General features: G+C 37.8%; 1 protein-coding gene across 1 annotated transcript; it reads right to left on the bottom strand.

Annotated features, from left to right (window-relative positions):
- Positions 1 to 200: 200 nt before the first annotated feature.
- Positions 201 to 20313, bottom strand: SLC25A31 (solute carrier family 25 member 31). The gene is made up of 6 exons (XM_008143396.3): positions 20070 to 20313; positions 12199 to 12326; positions 10893 to 11010; positions 8247 to 8401; positions 4915 to 5040; positions 201 to 662 (listed from the first exon to the last, which is right to left on the bottom strand). The coding sequence occupies exons 1-6, from the start codon at positions 20311 to 20313 to the stop codon at positions 462 to 464; spliced, it is 972 nt and encodes a 323-aa protein (XP_008141618.2). The 3' UTR covers positions 201 to 461.
- Positions 20314 to 22112: the final 1799 nt, after the last annotated feature.

The raw sequence follows: 22112 nt of genomic DNA on the forward strand, positions 1-22112 counted from the left end.
ACTGAGCTGTTTTAGTAGAGATGTTGTAAGAAAGCTTACTTACGCCCAAAGATATAATGATGACATCTTCTGATAAGCTTTTAAGAAATATATGTCATATGATTTTAAAGGAAAGGAAGATAATTACATTAAAATAATAGCATTTTTAAAGAACTTTAATTTCTTATATTTTAACATTATACATTTTAATTTTTCATCACAAAAGAAGAAGATTTTAACTAATAAAAATAACGTAAACTAATTATAAGTAAAATGTCTCAGTAAAGTGAGTTTGAGTCTCAGTGGGAAGGAAACCCACATTTATCTGATTTTTAGTATTTAAATGCTTTAAAAAGCTTATGCTTTATTGTAGAATTACCACTTTAAAAAATACTGACAGTAATAACCAACTATCAAAATATATACAAATGGCAGCTATATAATTTGTATGTTTAACAAGTTAAATGTATGCATTTCTCAATTTAATCTCCTGATGAACTACCTCCAATACCAATGTTAAGGAATTCTTGAATTTTATCATATAATACCAACACTAAAGCGCCTCCTGTACCACGAAGGACATTGGAGAAGGCACCACGAAAAAATGCAATGAATCCCTCGTGTTGGTATATCTTCACAAAGCAGTCTATAGTTCCTTTATACTGCCGTTCAGTCTCACCGCTCTACATAAAGACAAATATTTTACCATTATTGTAATAGCTTTTACGTTAAGATAGATTTTATTCAGCACTAAGTACAGGTAAAAATAACACCATGTCGAGTAAGTATGTTGGGCTAATGGGTATATATTGAATGTATATCTAATCGTTGGAGACACACTTGAAAACTGAGCAAATATTAGGCTTAACAAATTTCAAAAGATGGAATCACAAACCATGATTTATACTCTCACCACACTGCAATGAAGTGCTAAATCAATAGTAAAAAAAATAACTAGAAAAGTATCATGCTTGGGTATTAAGAAGAACACATCTTAGAAAATATTTTAAACCTATTAATAACCACAAAACTCCTTAAGATGCAGCTTGAGTGGTGACTTATAAGGAAATTAATGTGCAGCTTAAACATTTTTAGACAAAGAATAAACCCAAAGAAAGTAGAAATAAAATAAACAGAAAATAAACACCACAGAAAGCATGAAAAGCCAAAAGTTAGTTATTTGAAATAATTTACTGATAAATTTCTGGAAACATTCTGGCACCAAAACTATTAGAAATAGCAGATGATTCAGAGATTAAGAGAAACATGATAGCCCCGCTGGTGTAGCTCAATGTCTGAGCGTTGACCTATGAACCAGGAGGTCACGGTTCGATTCCAGGTCAAGGCATATACCCGGGTTGTGGGCTCGATCCCCAGTGTAGGGTGTGCAAGAGGTAGCCGATCAATGATTCTCTCTAATCATTGATGTTTCTATCTCTCTCCCTCTCCCTTCCTCTCTGAAATCAATAAAAAAAAGAAGAGTAACATGATATTACAAACAACTTCATGGCAATTACTTTGAAAACTCGGGAGAAATAAATTTCTTAAAAGCATAATTTACCAACAGAATAGAAAAAAATGGAATAATAAATTCATTAAAGAAAATTAGTCAGTTATTGAAAATCTTCTCATAAGGAAAACCAGGTGGCTTTTATATGTAAGTTCTACTAAACATTCAGTAAATGTTTAATTTTAATCTTACATAAATTATTCTAGAGAAGAGAAAATTAAGAAGAATCCCCAACATATTTTATGAAGCTTACAAAGCTTTGATATCAAAATTAGATTAGGACAATATAAGAAGGAATAATTCCAAGCCAGGGTCGCTGAAACATGGATGCCAAAATGCTGAACAAAAACTAGCCAATCAAACCCAGTAAGGGATACAAAATACAACACATCATGAACAAGCTGGATTTATTCCAGGCACATAAGGTTGGGTTAGCTCTGGAAAATAAATAGCCCTAGCTGGTTTGACTCAGTGGATAGAGTGTCAGTCTGTGGACTGAAGGGTCCCAGGTTTGATTCCGGTCAAGGGCACATGCCCAGGTTGCAGGCTTGATTCCCAGTAGGGTATGTGCAGGAGGCAGCCAATCAATGATTCTCTCTCATCATGGATGTTTCTGTTTCTCTCTCCCTCTCCCTTCCTCTCTGAAACCAATACAAATATATTTAAAAAATAGATTAATAGTCTATATTCACATGAAAAGTGAAAAATGATCTGATGTCAATAGATATAGAAAAAGCATTACTGCCATTCATAATTACTACCTATTATAACCTAAAACAGAAAGGAACAGCCATAGCTTGACAATGGATAACTACAAAACCCCCACAGCTAACATTAAATTATGTAATACTGAAGGCAATCCTTATAAGATTAGAACAAGACAAGGTGGCCAATTACTTCTTTAATATACCACTGTAACAGGTGTCTCAAACAGTGCATAAATGCAAGAAAAGGAAATAAAAGGTGTAAGTATTGATAAAAGAAATGAAAGAACCTGGCATTTTTTTGCAGATCGTAGACCTCTGTGTGCAAAAAAAAAAATCTTCAAAGAGTGTACACATAGATTAGTATTTGTAATAGGGTTTAAGAAAGTTGTGGGATATAAAAGTACAAAAATTCAACAGTACTATTATGGGCTGAATTGTGTGCCCACAAAGTCCACATATTGAAGTCTAAATCCTCAGTACACCTAAGAATGTGACTACATTTGGAGACAGGGTCTTTATAAAGGTAACTAAGATCAAATGAGCACACTAGGGTGCACTGTCATACAATATGGCCATCTTTTTAAGAAGAGAGACAAAAGGACCATGGGAAGACATAGGGAAAAGACAGCCATCTATAAGCCAAGGAGACATACCCTCAGAAGGGAACCACCCTGGTCGACACCTTAACTTGAACATTTATCCTCCAGGACAGTAAGAAAATAAATCTCTCCCCAGCCAGTTTGGCTCAGTGGACAGAGTGTTGGTCTTCGGACTGAAGGGTCCCAGGTTCTATTCTGGCAAAGGGCACATGCCCAGGTTGTGGGCTCAATCCCCAGTAGGGGACGTGCAGGAGGCAGCTGATTCTCTCTCATTGATGTTTCTATCTCTTTCCCTCTCACTTCCTCTCTGAAGTAAATATATATTTTTAAAAAAGAAAATAAATTTCTGTTGTTTATCTATTGTACTTTTTATAGCAGCCCTAGCAATACACTGGAATACAGTTATTTTGACAGTAAGTTGCAGCTATCATAACCATTATCTTTAAACACTTCAGTGTGCATTTTAAGAATATTTTCTTTTATACCCAAAGAATAGTTACCAAAATCAGAAAACTTAACATTGACATAGTACCATTTACTAATCCACAATACATATTTATTACTATATTGTGCAAATTAATTAATTTTCCATTTAAAAAATGTTTCAATGTAGCCCAGCCGGAGTGGCTCAGTTGGTTGAATGTTGTCCTGTGCATCAAAAGATTGCCGGTTTGATTCCCAGTCAGGGTAGCATACGGAAGGCAATCAATTGATGTTTCTCTCACATTGATCTTTCTCTTTCTCTCTCCCTTCCACTCTCTAAGCATGTCCTCAGGTGAAGATAAAAAGTTCTCAATATATTAAACTAGGGCTAGATATAGATCCAGAAGAAACAAAGGAATAACTTTTAAGGATGGTCCAAGAATGATGTAATAGGTTAGATAATGTTTTACCCTTTCTGGTGGCCTTGTGGGTTCTTCCAGGACCATTTCATAGACATAAAATGAGGGTAATGATAGTAACCACACCCCTTTGTATTACTTTGAGAATTAAACGAGTTAAAGTGTAAAATGCTTAGGACAGTATCTGGCATAGTAAGCCATACAGAACTTTTCTAGCTTTCTGGCCTCATTATTTGCACTTGCCCCCATGAAAATTATCATCTGGGTAATTAACTACTTCTTAAGTGTATCTCTATGTATTATGTTCTTTTCCACTCTGTTTAGAATGTTCTTTCACTGGGGAAAATGCCTATTTACTGAGATCAGCTTTGCAAGAGGCCACATCTGATCACAGTAAGCATTTGGGCACCCCTCTTCTATTGCATTCCTGGAACCTATGCACATTTCTACTTAAACCATTAACTATATGCCTTCAATACTATGCTATGAATTTTGGTGCAGGTTCTGCCTTATTTTACTTGTGTCACCATAACTTATCATAGATTAGGCAGTCAAATATTTGCTGAATGAATGAATGTTAACAAGTAACAGCATTGGAGATTGAATGTATCAAAACTGACTATATTTAGAACATAGATCATTATAAATAAGTTTTCATCTTTGAAGTTAAAAATTTTTACTTTTTATTGAAATATACTACAACTAATGATATTACATAAGTCAGTGGCTTGTGACTAGGCTTATTCTACTTGATCTAATATTCAGTTAAGACAGACATACTCATCCAATCCCTACCATCTTCCTCTACCCTTCAAACAATGTAGCTACAGGAGTAGAAAGCATTTCTGTTCTGATAGCAGAAGAAAAAAAAAATCTTTGCTGGATGCTGGCTGTCTAATAATAGTAATAGTAAAGAAATACCAAAACGGCATGCATTTATTTATTTTTTAATCTTCACCTGAAGATATGTTTTTATTGATTTTTAGAGAGAGAGGATGGGGGAGGGGAGAGAGAGAGAGAGAGGTGAATTTGAGAAAAATATTGATCGGTTGCCTCCCGTAGGGGTTTGAACCCGCAAACGACTGGGAATCAAGAAGGCAACCTTTTGGTATATGGGACGATGCTCCAGCCGAGCCACTGGGCAAGAGCACAGCATGGATTTATTAACAAATGACCTATTTTCCAGTCAAAATGTCTCTAAAATTTGAATAAATTATACCTGAATAGCAGAGATAGTGGAAAACTCAACTAAACTTTCAAATAATAATATAAAATACCTGCATCATCATACGTCTTCTAACTGTGTCAAAGGGATAAGAGAGTATTCCAGAGCATGTAGTCACAACTTGAGCAATGAAAAAGGAGACAAGAAATGGGGTTTCCTTTGGTTTGGGTAATAAGCCCTAGAAAAAAAATAATGTATAAAGTAACCATCTAAATTTCTAAAACATCTTAAATCCTAAGTCAAAGAATAACTCTTAGGAATATATGAAAGAGGGCTCAATTATACTTAAGATGCAATTAAAAACAGTTGAATTTAATGTGGAAAAATTAAAATATTAGCAGGATATCAGTTAGAAAGGAGAATGTCATACATGACTATCCTATAAAAACATATTTGGGGGAAAAAAGGGTATTTTCTAAATTGGTTTGTCATTAATGGCACTTAAAACTAGGGAAGATAACAGCCAGTGACCAAAAATGTTGTTCATGGCTCTTGACCGAGTTGAAAAAAACTGAAATAATGCCTGCTATTATCATCAAAAGATGATATTTGATAAACAGCTTTAAAGGACTAAGTTAGTGAAGAAACATTCCTAAATTTTACAGCTACTAGAGGTGGTAATAGAGCAAAGAGGGAAAGTGCACATAAACTTTTCTGTTATTAAGTAAATATACATAAGAAAAACACACCACAAACTAAAAGTTCTATGTCTGAACCATAATAAAAATGATATTCAACTATATTTAATAGAGGGTAGAGATAATATAGAAAACTATTATAAAACTTCCATCAATTTTTAATCTAATTTAGTAAATAATACTGATATTAATTTCATTGCCTAATTTTGGAAGCATTATGATAGTTTTTAAGATAATGGGATATTTTGCTTGCCATGTAAATAAATTACTTAACCACTCCTCAGTTATTTATCTTTAAAATGGGGATATTAAAAGCCATCCTTGCCCAGCCAGTGTGGCTCAGTGGTTGAACAAGTCACTGGTTTGATTCCGGGTTGTGGGCTCGATCCCCACAGGGGGTGTGCAGAAGACAGCTGATCAATGATTCTCTCAATGTATGTTTCTCTCTCCCTCCCTCCCTCCCTCAAATCAATAGAAACATTTTTTTAAAAAGCTATCCTAGAACACTGTGAGGATGTAAAGAACTAACAAAGGTCCTAGAACTAAGTAATAGCTCAAAAATGGTATCCATTATTACAATCTTTCTTTTTCCTACCTTATGGAAATATTAAAATCTGAAATGAAAAGGCAATTGCTAAAACAATCTGGAGAATACAATAAAGAATCTAACAGTACCCAATAAACACCTGAGCTATAGTAGCATTTATTACATTTAACTAATTATGCCTTGCTTACTTTCTAAAATGGTGATAGTAAACTTACTATTTGCATGTAAAAAAAGAGATAACTCAATTTAAAATCAGAAAATTCTGTCAGAAGCCTTTCTATATGTCAAAGATTTGATTATGATGTATAGTGAGTTTTTTAGTGTAAACAGCAAAAAATCTTAATATTTGGGTTTATGCTCTATATCTCAAATCAGATCCACAATAGAGTTATAATTTAATTAGGTTATGGCAAAGTCATGATTAAACAACTCTATAATGTCTCTTATTCCATTTTTTTTTAAATATTTTTATTGAGGTATTATATGTGTACATATCTTACTATTACCCCCCCACCCCACACCCACACATGCCCTCCCCCCCCAGAGTTTTGCGTCCATTGTTTATGCTTATATGCATGCATACAAGTCCTTCGTTTGATTTCATAACTCCCCCACCTTTCCCAAACTTTCCCCCTGTAATTTGAAAGTCTGTTTGATGCTTTACTGTCTCTGTATCTATCTTTTTGTTCACCACTTTATAATGTTCTTTACTATCCCTAAATGAGTGAGATCATGTGGTATTGTTCTTTCATTGACTGGCTTATTTCACTTAGCATAATGTTCTCCAATTCCATCCAGGTTGCTGCAAATGATGAGAATTCCTTCTTTTTTATGGCAGCATAGTATTCCATTGTGTAGATGTACCACAGTTTTCCGATCCAGTCATCTGCTGATGGGCACCTAGGCTGTTTCCAAATCTTAGCTATTGTAAATTGTGCTGCTATGAACATAGTGGTGCATATATCCTTTCTGATTGGTGTTTCTAGTTTCTTCGGATATATTCCCAGGAGTGGGATTACTGGGTCAAATGGGAGTTCCATTTTCAGGTTTTTGAGGAAACTCCATACTGTTCTCCACAGTGGCTGCACCAGTCTGCATTCCCACCAGCAGTGCACGAGGGTTCCTTTTTCTCCGCATCCTCGCCAACACTTGTTGTTTGTTGATTTGTTGATGATAGCCATTCTGACAGGTGTGAGATGGTACCTCATTGTTGTTTTGATTTGCATCTCTCGGATAATAAGTGACTTTGAACATGTTTTCATGTGTCTCTTGGCCTTTCTTCTGTCTTCTTTTGAAAATATTCTGTTTAGGTCTGTTGCCCATTTTTTTATTGGATCATTTATCTTCCTCTTATTAAGTTGCATAAGCTGCCTGTAGATGTTGGAGATTAAACCTTTATCAGTGATAGCATTTGCAAATATGTTTTCCCATGCAGTGGGCTTTCTTGTTGTTTTGTTGATGGTTTCTTTTGCTGTAAAAAAGCTTTTTATTTTGATGTAGTCTGTTTGTTTTGATTTATATAATTAAAAGTAAACATATCTGCTGAACATGTTACTAATTAAAACAATAAAAAAATTAAAAATAGAACTCCATTTTGAACCAGTAATCCCCACTCCTAGGAATATATCCGAAGAAATCAGAAACACCAATCAGAAAGGACATATGCACCCCTATGTTCATAGCAGCACAATTTACTATAGTTAAGATTTGAAACAGCCTAAGTGCCCATCAGCAGATGAGTGGATTAAAAAACTCTGGTACATCTACACAGTGGAATACTACGTTGCTGTAAAGAAGAAAGAACTCTTACCATTCGCAACAGCATGGATGGACATGGAAAGCATTATGCTAAGTGAAATAAGCCAGTCGGATAAAGATAAATATCACATGATCTCACTCATTCATGGAATATAATAAACAACATAAAGTGATGAACATAAATAATCCAGAAACAGACCATCAAACTTCAGAGGAAAGGAGGGGGGCGGTGGTGAAGAGATCAACCAAAGGACTTGTATGCATGCATATAAGCATAACCAATGGACACAGACACTAGGGGGGTGAGGGCATGTGCGGGGGGCAGGGGGGTTGCCAGGAGAGATCAATGAGGGGAAAAAGGAGACATATGTAATACTTTAAACAATAAAGAATTTAAAAAAAGAAACGAACCATTTAATATATACTAAAGCCCCAAATTACCTTAACTGTGTCATAAACTCCAAAATAAGAGGCTCGGTACACAATGATGCCCTGTACTGAAACACCAAACCCTTGGTATAAACCAACAATTCCGTCTGATTTTGCTATTTTCATAATACAGTCACCTAAACCCTTGAATTGTCGCTCTGCAGAACCTAAAATAAAGCCATTTGAAATTTATTAGCAGCATTATATATCAGATACTTTATTTAAACATTTTACAGATTTAAAGTATTTGGAATTGCCATTTAGAAATCTAACAAAATAAAAGCACACATCAAAATTCTCCCATTAGTTAACAAATAATTAAGTTTTCAAGTAGTATTTAAAAAAATTTTTAAATATCAATCTCTTTTAAAACCAATCTAATTCAAGCAATATGATAGGCTCAAGAAAATTACCAGAAGTTACTAGAAATGTAACTTCTAGAAATTTAGAAATTTTTAGTTTTCATTAGGAATGAAAAACTTCATGACTTGTTTCAGTTGAAGAGCAAAAAGACAAATAGAGCAAAAGGACAAAACTAAAAACTAGTAACTTAAGAATCATTAACATTATAGATGGGGTGTCACAGTTTTTGAGTGTTTGTTGGTTTTGTTTTATTGTCCCCTGACTTGAACTCTGTGCCAATAATTGAAATATTATGTGTAGAATATAATCCTTCAAAATAAGCTAAATTCTCCCAATTTTGAGAGAAAACTACTGAACTTAAATAAGGTACATGAATTATTTTTACTTTCTTAGCAATAACAAGAAAATTTGGACTGCCAGTTAAACGTAAGATGGAACCCCTATTTTCATTTTTTCTCAAATTTTTATCCTTTCTGAGATATTTTCTCTGATCACTTATCTAAAATTGATGTCACTCCCTTCTCCTAATTTTTTTCATGACATTTACTGCTAAGTGACAGTATATTTTAGTCATTGATTCATTGTTTTTTACTTGTATCCCCCACTACACTATAAGGTACATGAGCTACAAACTCCATGTTTTATATTGTGTGTGCATGTGTGTGAAAGTGACAGAGAGAGAGAGAGAGAGAGAGAGAGAGAGAGAGAGAGGGAGGGAGTGAGGGAGGGAGAGAGGGGGAGAGGGAGCTTATGCATGCGCGCACCTGATTCACAGCATGCAATGGAGAAATATTTATTAAATGAATCTCTGCTCCCTTAAGACATTTTATTAAAATGATAATCTATATATATAAAAGCCTAAGCGACCATTCAACTGGTAGCTATGACGCATACTGCCACCAGGTGCAGACGCTCAACACACAGGCATGGAAGCATGGAACAAACTGATGAATCTCAGAGGGAAGGGGCGGGGAGAGGGCAGGAAGAGATTAACCAAAGATATTATATGCATACTAGAGGCCCAGTGCGTAGATTTGTGCACTGGTGGGGCCCCTCAGCCTGGCCTGTGGCGATCGAACCAAATCCATGCACTGGGCCTCCGACACCCCCTGAGGGGTCCCGGATTGCGAGAGGAAGCAGGCAAGGCCAAGGGACCCCACCAGTGTATGAATCCGTGCACCGGGCCTCTAGTAAAGAAATAAAACAGGTTTAAAGCCATATAGGCCAAGAAGAATATTGACAAAAATAAAATCCACAAATTTTGGCATGATGGAAAGGAGGTGGAGGAGTGGAACCTCACTAAGTAGAGCAGAGAAAACTGAAACTTATTTTCTTGCAGAAGGAGATATTGTTGAGAAGAAAGCCCTGGACTCCAACCTCAGAAAAACTTAGAAATTAGGGGAACTAAGTACTGTACTATTCTTGCAGTGAAAGCAAAGTAGCATTTGGATACTCAAAATCTACTTCACCCTAAGCAGCCAAGTCACTTTCTCCTCTGTCATTCTCAGAACTGAACACAAGGCTCCAGATTGAATGGGACCAACAGAGTTGCCTCCACAATCACTGAAAAAAGACTCACACAAAGATACATCTTGTGAAATATCAGGTCATCAGGGATATAAGATGATTAAAAAGAAAAAAAAAGGTACATACAAAAGGATCAGCAGTAAGAGATTGACTTAAGAGCAATATTAGAAACTAGAATCCAGAGTAATACTTTTTAAAATTGTGAAAGAAATTAAATTTAAATCCAGAATTTTTTATTTGGCCAAGAATTAAGAGGGTAAAACAGAGACATTTTTAAACAAGCAAGATTTCAACTTATCTCCTGTTCTACTCTTTTCAGAAAGCTCAGAAAGCTACCGAAGAACATAATCTACCAAAACAGTTGCATAACAAAAATATAGAAGATATGGTAAATAAAATAAGTAGGAACAGAGGGAAAGGGAATCTCTAGCATGAGAGCTGTACATCTAACCTAGAGAGGAATCATAGTTGAGGCAGGAGTAAGTGTATGAGGGATCTAGGAGGTGGTTCTCCAGGAAAATAAAAGAGGAATTAAGTTATAAACAGTCTTTGTTTGCTCTTTTGTTACTACAGTGTTGGCCTTCCCCTCCCCTCTTTTAAGGGAAAAGAAAAAAGTAGTAATCTTTAGGCCTTATGACCTTACCATTTGGTTGAGAATACAATTTTTAGACTGTAACTAATACTGTTGTTACAGCATAACTTTAGAATAAATAGTACATTATTCAAAACACAAAGGAGGAAGAGTCAGTATTTCTAAAAATCCCATACCTTTTCCAATATCAACACCTATTCGGGTTCGAGCAAAATCTAGTGGATATACTACACATAAGGATGTTGCCCCAGCTGCTCCACCAGAAGCCAGGTTTGCCAAAAACCATCTCCAGAACTGAAACATATTAAATTAAAACGTGGTTATTAAACTACAGAACCTGACTGTGTGAAATCCTTATTTTTCTAAAGGCTAAAAGGCCAGATTTACAAACTGATTTTCTAAAGTAAACATCTGTAATAACACATATCATACTATCCAGAATACTTCGTGTCCTTTGTTTCTTACCAGGCAGTCTAGGAGGTACAGTTTAGATGCTGACATACTGAAATTGCAAAATACTTTAATGGCCTCCAGCAAAAGTAGCCCAAATTAGCAAAAGTGGGCACATAAGGTAATCATGTCTTTAGATTATATATGCCATGAACTTTAAATCTCAGCTAACCCTAGCTGGTTTGGCTCAGTGGATAGAGCATTGGCCTGGGGACCGAAGGGTCCCAAGTTCAATTTTGGACCCCTGTCGCAGGTTCCTCTCCTTCCCAGCCCAGGTCCTGGTGGGGCTGGTGCAGGAGGCAACCGATCGATGTGTTTCTCTCACATCGATATTTCTCTGTCTTTCCCTCTCTCATCCACTCTCTCTAAAAATCAATGGGAAAATATCCTCAGGTGGGGATTAAAAAAAATCTCAGCTAAATAGGTTCTTAGTAATAAAGAAACAACTTGCTTTTTTAGGGAATAAATGACCTCAGAGTTAGAAATACATAACTCTTTTTTTTTTTTAAATAAGAGAGGAAGGGAGAGGGATAAACATCAATGATGAGAGAGAATCATTGGTCGGCTGCCTCCTGCACGCTCCCTACTAGTGATTGAGCCCACAACCCGGGCATGTGCCCTTAAACGGGACCCTTCAGTCCATAGGTCAACACTCTATCCACTGAGCCAAACCAGCTAGGGCAGAAATACATGCATCTTGACTGCTTTTTCTTTTTTGCTAAATAAAAGCAGACAAAATGCTAAATTTTTCTAGTGTAGTAACGTAGTAATTATAAAACATAATGACATTAAAATTAATATTTATTCAGAGAAATACTGCTTTGAGACAAAATATGCCTTAAATATTAAAACTGTGTTCAAAGAAACCTATAAAAGTTGTGTTTTTCACATATAATTTCTATAACTTAACACATATTGCATTAACAGTTACTATTTTAACTATTTTTTCTACCACTTGAGCACATCCTCCCATCATACGTAAGACGAACCAACCATTTCTTAGAAAATTTTAGAGATATTATCTATACTTGCCTGTTTTTCTTTATTAACTCCAGACATGAAAAGTTGTTTGTATTTGTCCTTAAAAGCAAAATTTAGAGCTTGTGTTGGAAAATACCGAATAACATTTGCAAAATTGCCACGCCAATAACTGAAGAAACCTACAAAAGAAAACATACTACATATAAACATATACTGTATTAACCTAATAAAAGGGTAATATGCAAATTAACTGTCACTCTGTCACAAAGATGGCGGTGCCCATAGCCACAAGATGGTGGCGCCCAGTCCCCTCAGCCCCGCTGGAGTCCCCCAGTCCTGGGGGGCGGCGGCTGCTGAGAGCGGGCAGTGTAAGCGGCCTAGCGGAATGCTTGCTTTGTCACTGTGGTGACGAGGCAAGCATCCTACCCCGGCCGCGGAGGGCCTCTGGGCAGTGGGCGTGGAGCGGCCAGGCCCCGCAGAGAGCAGAGAACCACGGGGAGTGGGCCTAAGCCATCACGGCTCCCGGATTGGAGAGGGCTCCCCTGAGGGCTCCCAGATTGGAGAGGGTGCAGGTCGGGCTGAGCGACCCACCCCCCATGCACGAATTTCGTGCACCAGGCCTCTAGTCATTAAATAATTCCCATAGCTTTAACAAACTTAGTTATTTGAACTATTTAAAAGCAAATCCCTTTCTCATGAAAAAAAAAATAGTTTATATGTCTCTCCACTGAAGAAAAAAAGTAGTATTAACTCCATGTACTTCCATTCCAATTTTATTAATATCCAATGAAAAGCCTTGAATACCTAACAACCTCTGGAAAACCATTATCAGTTGAATATAGGGTTCTTCACTAGTAGAAAAACAGTTCAGGAGTATTTGTCAGAGAAGTTAGTAACCCTTAGCATCATTTCCAAATCATGATATACAATTCCTATAGTAGTAAGGCTGCTAGAACAGAATTGGTTTGTATACATACTTATGAGAAGGAGAAAGTGACAAGTCTAAAGCATCCTTATCTTTATGTTTTGGAACCCAGACAGAAAATGGAACAATTTATAATTCAAGGCCTGATAGAGAGACTGGAGGAAACTTTAGAGATTAATAATCTTCCCACTTCAAATCTCAATGGATTGACCAATCCTAATATGTGTTACCCTTATAATCCAGAGCTGCCCTAGAATGCAACAGGCTTGCTCTTTAGTAGCCATAATTGTTTTTACTAGATTGCAAATTGTCAAATGGTTTCATCTTGCTATTCTGAATAAGATACCTTTCCACCTAGCTTGGAGAACATCCAGAATCATTCTTCTAAAGATGAAAATTCAAATGAAAATTAAGATGCACTCATAGAGAGCAGGCAGATAGCTCTGGGAAGGGAGGGGGAATTGGGGGATTGAGCAAAAAAGAAAAAAAGAGAGAACTCATGGACATGGATAACAGTGTGGTGATTGCTGGGTGTGAGGAGGGAGGTAGGGGGTGGTGGTGCTGGTGGAAGAGGGCACAGAGGGGATAAATGGTGATGGAAAAAATAAAATAATTTCAGCTTACTAGGCTGGTCCTCAGAATCTGCAAGTGAAATTAGTGTAGTACACAGAGGGAAAGATATTTATTTGCTAAATAAGTAAGTATATTTAGTGGGGAAAATTCCCCAGAATCTTGGTGAATCCTAAGCTGAATATAAAGCAGTTGCACATAATCTCTCATGAGGCAGGTACTATTAGTCTCTTCATTTTAAAGATGAAAAATGAATTCCCTCAAACAGACTAAAAAAAAAAAAATCTACTCTCTGTGTAATGCAAGCATAGAGGAATAAAATTTGCCACCCCAAATGTGTCTCTGGAGTAAGGATTATTTTGGGCTGATTGTTTTTAAGAAAAAAACTAGAAGGCTTTTTAAATGTACTTTAATCTTCTCCTTAATTACCAGCACAAGTTTAGAGAGAGGGCTTGGTCCAGGAAGAGAATTATCAAAGAGTATGGGCTAGGTATGATAAACTAGTGGTAGCTGGGCAGGATCTGTTTGTTCAAAGTCTCTTCAGTGCCCCATTATCTCAGCAAAACACAACAAACATTTGTTTACAAAATACTTGCTTTTCCTATCTTCCTGTAAATTTTCTTCTTTCCATTGGAAGACCCAGGCTCCTACCCCATTCTTCTTAGCTCGGAATGGACTAAGCCTCAACTGTCTGCCTGTGGTTCTCAGATTTTTATAGGGCCATGTACGTACCCAATTAAATTTGCTTTTCTCCTGTGAAAATGTCTTCTGTTAATTTAATTATCAGAGTATTCAAAGATGCTAGAAAGGTAGAAGGAAAATTTTTTCTCCCCTACACAAGTTTATCCCAGATGTACTTACTTACAAATGAACATCAGAAATACATGTTTACAAATTTATGAATGCATACATAATGATTTAAAGAGTTAAAATTTATTGAGCACTAACTATGCAATAGACACATAGTTGAATATTTTATCGGCAGTATCTTGTTTAACCATCACAACTACCATATCATCAGGTATGTAGCACACAACTGAGAAAATTGAGGCTGAGAGGTTAAATAAAAATGGTTCAAGGTCACAAGGTAAGGGAAGGGCTTGGACTTGATTCCAGCTCCGACTCCAACCTAGAGCTATTAAATCTCTACTGCCTCTCTTTAAAAATCATTTCTCAATAAAAAACAATAGTCTTTTTTTAGGTCAGAATAGAAAAAGGGAAAAGCAGTCATATAGATTAAAAGAACAATTTCCTAATATATAGTGTCCCAAAAAAATGTAAACCACAGTTTGAATAATTATAAAGGCAGTATTTATTAAAATACATTTCATTTTCAAAATTGAGGTATCAGCTGTTAAAGTGTGTATACATTTTTTGGGACACCCTGTATAATCACAAAATTGGTAGAGAAAAACATAGCAACTGTGGTATCTTTGATAATAGCAGTATCTTAATTGCTAAGAAAATAATCTCTTCAAAACTTAAGGGCAAGAAAAAACATACTCTGAACTTAATTCTGAGAAAATAATTAAGAAATAAAATAGAACTGATGGGAAATGGAAGCAGTTACTGGGCCATTTACTGGTCAATTTACAGCCAAGAATGGGAATGCTAAGCACAGTTAAAATATATTCTAGACTAGTGGGCCCCAGTATGTTTTTGCAGAATGCCCATCAGTACAAATATATGTAGCCTATCATAAATATATATACATTTTAAAGTCATTTGCCTTTGCTAGTATACCTATTATGTAATACACCAAAAATAGAAATTAAAGAATGAGAAAAAGATTCCTCACTTAAAAAAATGTTATTTGGTACCTACTGCAAAGCAGAACTGCTGGGAAAAGCACTAGAAACAAAGTTCTTGGACTTATGGTGCTTACATTTAGAGGGTGAGGAGCCAGGGAGAGAGAAAATGAACTAATCAACATGTCAGGTGGCCATAAGAATTATATAAATATGTCAGGTGGTCATAAGAACAAAAATAGTATATGGAGATGGAGAATGACAAAGAGCTACTTAAATAGGTTGCTTGGGGAAAACTTATAGCTAGGAGGTATTCGAATATAAATGTGCACTTATTTGAACCATTAGAACATAATAGTTTCAGATATCTTGCTAATTATGATGTTTTTTATTTTATTTTTTTTTTTTTTACAGAGAGGAAGAGAGAGGGATAGAGAGTTAGAAACATCGATGAGAGAGAAACATCAATCAGCTGCCTCTTGCACACCCCCTACTGGGGATGTGCCCGCAACCAAGGTACATGCCCTTGACCGGAATCGAACCTGGGACCCTTGAGTCCGCAAGCCGACGCTCTATCCACTGAGCCAAACCGGTTTCGGCTAATTATGATGTTTTTTTAAAAAAACATATTTCTTATTGATTTCAGAGAGGAAGGGAGAGGAAGAGAGAGATAGAAACATCAATGATGACAATCATTGATCGGCTGCTTCCTGCATGCCCCCTACTGAGGATCGAGCCCACAACCTGGGTGTGTGCCCTGATCAGGAACCAAACTTTATAGATTTATAGATTTACTCAACTACTGAGCCACTTGATGTTTTTATGCCATCATTTCCTACTATCTTAAGGCATCTTTAGAGTTAGGTTACTTTTTAAGAATAGTGTACATTAATCTATAATTCAAATATTCTTGTTGATAATTTAAAATATTCAAATATTCTTCTTGTCTCTATAAATCCATTTAGCTGAGCAAACATAAACGATAACATGTTTATTATGTAACTAGAGGCCTGGGGCACGAAATTCGTGCACAGGGGTGTGTGTCCCTCAGACCAGTCTGCACCCTCTCCAATCTGGGACCCCTCTCACAATCCAGGACTGCTGGCTCCCAACTGCTCGCCTGCCTGCCTTCCTGATTACCCCTAACTGCTTCTGCCTGCCAGCCTGATCACCCCCTAACCACTCCCCTGACAGCCTGATTGATGCCTAACTGCTCCCCTGCCAGTCTGATTGCCCCTTACTGCCCTCCCCTGCAGGCCTGGTCACCCCTAAATGCCCTCCCCTGCAGGCCCGGTCGCCCCCAAATTGCCTCTTCTGCTGGCCTGGTCACCCCTAACTGCCCTCCCCTGCAGGCTTGATTGCCCCCAACTGTCCTCCCTTACAGGCCTGGTCCCTCCCAACTGCCCTCCCCTGCTGGCCATCTTGTGGTGGCCATCTTGTGTCCACATGGGAGCAGCCATCTTGTGTGTTGGAGTGATGGTCAATTTGCAATTACTCTTTTATTAGATAGATTACTGAGGACTAGTGCCTGTCATTCCCTCTACACTGTGGAACTAACCCCTACTCCTCTTTTAGAATGCCTTAGTGTCCCGTGATATCTAATTGACTTTTGGCCCAATTTTAAGTGCCAGTGCCACTTCACATACTAAATATCAGAAAAGCTTATTTTCCCATTTTATTTTAAATAAAGTAAATATCTAATATGTTGTTTTGCATGTCCCAAAACATTCTTCAAATAAAAACCTCACTGCTCTAGCTTTCAAAAAAATAAGTTTGGAAAAGTTTAAAGATAGCTGATGAACTCTTGGCCAGGAACACTTAAATGAGAAGAGTTCTGGTAGGGTCTTAAAAATGAGACTGCACAGTTCAGATTTTTAAAAAGCTATTTTATAATATATTAAATACAACAATTACTTTAATTAAGAATATATTTATGTATGCATATTTTGTGCAGTGAAACATCATAGCACAGACACCAAAATGTTAACTGTGGTGATTTTAAGCAGTTATTTGTTTTTACTTTTTGCTTCTCTATTTTTTCTAATGTCTATAATAAACATGCATTACTTGTGTAATAAAAATTTAAACAGTATTAAATAAAATTGCACATACAAAGTTGAAGATCAGCCCTGGAGAGAGCTGACCAGAGAAATGAAGTGTCTTGGTTTCGATTCCTTGTCAGGGGGGGCACATATCTGGGTTCCAAGTTCGATCCCAGGCCCAGTCGAGATGCGTATGGGAGGCGACCAATTGATGTGTCCCTCTCACGTCGATGTTTCTCTCTCTCTCTCTCTCCTCCCACTGCTCCCTCCCCCCTTCCCACTCTCCCTAAAAATCAATGGGGAAAATATCCTCAGATGAGGATTAACAAAACAAAACAAAAATCCCACAAAGTTGAAGATCATAAAACCAACTGAAGAATAAATCTTTTAGAACAGCATTAGTCAGGATAAATCCAGAAGCTTTCATAATCCAAGGAAAGCTTATAAAAAGTATCAAAGACATCCAGAGAGATGTTTAAAGCTATGTTCAGAGCAAGAATAAAGAAATCTATCCTTGGGCTAGAAAGAAAGCAGAGATAAGTTTTACTAGAACTATGCCCAGATAGTTTGTATTTAGATTAAATCAGAGTTAGGTTAGAGGCTTAGATAATCATAAACAGGTTTTACTGCTACATGAATATCCAGTAGGAGGAGCTCTAAGTTTTTCAGGATAGGGATGGCCTTCCTTGTGCAGGGCTGGCCATGTATAGCAGCAAGATGCTTAGCCTCCCTGGATTTTTTCTTTCACGTTATTACAATTTAAGATTACACCCATCTTTGTGCTAACAAAAAAAAAATTCCATCTTTGTGCTAACAAAAAAAAAAATTCCCCAGAATTTTCAAAAAAAGCCCCTAGATGGCAATATTAACCCTGTTGTGAATTACTAACCTCTTATCATAGGATATATACCATAGTATATTCATAAGAAGGCCCTGTATATAAGAATAGGAAACATCTTCAAGTTCTGCTTTTATCATCTCATCTTTGAAGGTATAGAAATCAGAAACTGGAATACTATTCAGAATGATCGCAATTTTTAAGAGCCATATTGAATATGTTCAGGTTTAAATATTACCAAGAACATTTAAAATATAAAATAAATCAGCACTGGTCAGCACAATCTGACCACAATATTTAACTTCACCAGACTAAATATGTAAAGTAGATTAGCTAATAATATAGCACCCCCTACTTCTCTGAAGAAGTTTTAGAGTTAGGTTAGTGGTTTAGATAATCATAAATATAAACTAAGGAGAAAGAAGTTCCTACTTTTCCCGTAAAAACCTTAAAGGAAATGGGGAGCTTGCTCTAATAAAAGAAATGGGGTGTGGAGAATGTGAACCACTCTTATGCTTTCTGGGTTCAGCTCTCAGATGGGCATTTAAAATTCATAATTTAGATGATGCCTTAAGAGTCTACTTTGGGCCCTACATATTGTGCCCAACAGATTTATCCCTAGGAAGAGAATGCTTTTTTATGGGAGAGTATATCCTGACCTAGACTTAGGAGTGGAAGAGAGAACTGCACTGGAGTTGAAGCCACTTCACTTCTTGTTCTGAACACACAGTTAATAGGCCTATTTCCTTTTTAAAATTAGTACAGAGCCCTAACTGATGGATAGAGCGTCCGCCTGTGGACTGAAGGGTCCCAGGCTCCATTCTGGTCAAGGGCACATGCCTGGGTTGCCAGCTCGGTCCAACGTGCAGGAGGCAGCCAATCAATGATTCCCTCTCATCATTGATGTTTGTCTCTCTCTCTTCCTCTCTGAAATCAATAAAAATATATTTAAGAAAATAAAGTTCATACAGAGTTTTCAATTGAATCCAACTATATGGATGGATTATAGAAAACTTCTGATAAATTTATCCTGACATTCTCTGAGCTAAATTAGGAGCCATTCTGCAACCGGAAGGCATTTCATGGCTAACAAAGCACTTGCATTATTTAGCCCTTGGAATCTTTCTTTCAATATTAATGGGGGAGGGGACTCCACAAAACATTAAAATTTTAAATAAAGACAGGATCTGATGCAAAAGAAAAATTGGTAATACTGATCCTGTCTTTAAAATTTTATTTTGCTCATCTTGGACTTAAAAAAATACTGCATTAAAATATTATTTGTTTTTATTATGTTATTTTGCTCCCCCCTCAAATCTGTGCAGAGGTGACTGCCTCTTCAACAGTTTTCAAGAATAAACAGAACCTCTTTTCACGGAATAAGGCTCAGAGTACTGGGAGGCCCCAATGGTCCCATATTTGGAGAATATAGTATTTCAACAAGTATTTAAGCAATTTGGGCACATGTTCACACACAGCAAAATGCTTAATAGCATCTCCTCTCATGTTGGGAGTCAAACACTGCCTTCTGAGCCAGGCCCTGAGGCGCCGAGGTGTATGTAAATCCTGCTGCGAAGGAGAAATTTAGAGAAAGAGAAGATGGTGGTCTCCCCTGCACTAGGACTGGTCGTGTGCAGGCCCTGGGAAAGCAGAGCCTCTTAGACTGGTTACCATTACTGAATTTTTCAAGTCTAAGAAACAAGCCCATCACCCCCCCGCTGACACGGCCATGGCTCCTGCAGTGGTCCCCTCCTGACCCACCCAGGGGAGAGGAAGGCATGGCGGCCGCCCCTACGCACCCTGCTCGCGGGGAATCCGCACCAGACAGTCCACCATGCCTTTGTACTGCGCCTCGGGGGAGATCTGCTTGGACGACGCCTGCACCTGCAGCAGAAGCTTCACCCGCTCTATGGGCGCCACGGCGGTCTTGGACACAGCCGCCGCCACCCCGCCGGCCAGCAGGTCCTTCCCGAAGGACACGACGTCAAAGAACCGCTTTTCCGGCTTCTTCTCCGGCTTCTTCTTTGGAGGGTCACGCTGCATGGTGGGATGACGGACGGAAAAAACCCAACAGCAGCAGGCTAAAACGTGCTCGGAAGAGGCGAAGGGAAGCAGAAAACCGCTTGAGCGTTGTCCTGGCGGGAAAGCGGCGCTGAGGATGCTGGGAGATCTGCTCACCACGTGGGGCGGAGCTGGGGAGCTGCGCATGCGCTTCCAACCGCCTCCCGCCACCTGGTGCGGGCCACGTGACTCCCCACACGTAGCTACCAGCGCGCGGTGCTGTCTGGGTAAGTGTCAGTGCCCGAGTTTTTTTCTTGCTGCCGGCGAAGTGTAGAACCCGTGGCTTCTGAGGCTCGCAGGGTGCAGGAAGGGGCCTTGAAGAGCTATTTCTCTGTAAAGATAGTGTGCAAATTAGAGCAGAGCAGTGTTTAGTTTTAGTTCCCAGGTTACTCTCCATTTTTCTCTTAGAAATCGCTTTAATTTCTGCTCCTTTAATTTTGCAGGGGTCATTTAGTCACGTTGTCACTGCTTTTGCTGATTGTACCCTGGAAGCGTAAGTCAACATGTTCTTCTTTCTCCTTTATTTTACTGAAATTGGCCAATTCCATCTTGAGCAGTGCTTCTCTCAGTCCAAACTGCCCATTCAAAGGAGATGGACTGGCTTTTAATTGTAAAGCTTGGGTTTAGGCAATGCGAATGTGCAGGTTACCAGTGACCTATTCTAGAACAGAGGTTCACAAACTTTTTGTTTGTTTTTGTTAATCCTCACTCCAGGATATCTTTTTTCCATTGCTTCCCAGAGAGAATGGAAAGGAGGGAGGGAGGAATGGGGAGAAACAGAGAGAGACAGAGAAACAGAAATATTGATGTGAGAGACACACATTGATTGGTTCCCTTCCCACACACCCCGACCAGGGCCCTTGGGGATGGAACCTGCAACCCCTGTAGGAGCCTTTGAGGGGAAATTGAACCCTCCACCCCATGGTGCACAGGCCAATGCCCTAACCACTGAACACACCTGTCAGGACCAAACATTTTTTATGATAGGACCCCCTTTTCACTGTTAAAAATTAGGAGCCCAAAGAAGCTTCTGTTTTTGTGGGACATAAATTGATATGTACCATTTCAGAAATTGAAACAAAATGTAAAACTATTAGTTCATTTAAAATAATACTCAACACAAATAATATTAAAAATATTTTTTCAAAACAAAAAAAAATGTAGTGAGAATAGCCTTGTTTTATATTTTTGGAAAGCTCATGTCTGAAGGAAAGACAGCTGGATTTACATAACTGCTCTTCAGCCTATGGCAGTGTCACACCTCATGTGGCTGCTAGACCACTTACTCAAATGAGAGAATGATAGTGACACTGGCAGATATTGTCTTAGTGTTGACCTCAATGGAGGCCCAGACGTCTTGGTGACACCTATACTTCTTCCCTCCCACACTTTGAGAATTTCTCTGAGGCTGACCAGACTCAGGTTTGACTTCTTTGGGCAAGAATACTCACTCAGTACATCATGTCTGGCTCTATTTAATTCCACCTCCCTTTTTAAAAAAAATTGTATATCCTAGAGATCCCTCTATAATAGATTCCTGATTCCTTTTGATAGCCTGTTTGATAGTTTCTCATACATGGAGACACTATGTTAGCTCTTACCCCGTAGGACCTGCAGCCTTGAAACACACCCAGGAAACCCAAGATGAGTTGACAATTTTGAACTTATGTTCTAAGTTTTTCTTCATTATCTTAAGTGTGTTTTAACACTTTTCATGCTACTTGTCACTAGTAAAAAACCAAATATGTAGGCCAAAAGGATTCCAGAATAGGAATCTATAT

Source organism: Eptesicus fuscus, chromosome 6, assembly GCF_027574615.1.
Source record: "Eptesicus fuscus isolate TK198812 chromosome 6, DD_ASM_mEF_20220401, whole genome shotgun sequence".
Taxonomy (NCBI): Eukaryota; Metazoa; Chordata; class Mammalia; order Chiroptera; family Vespertilionidae; genus Eptesicus; species Eptesicus fuscus.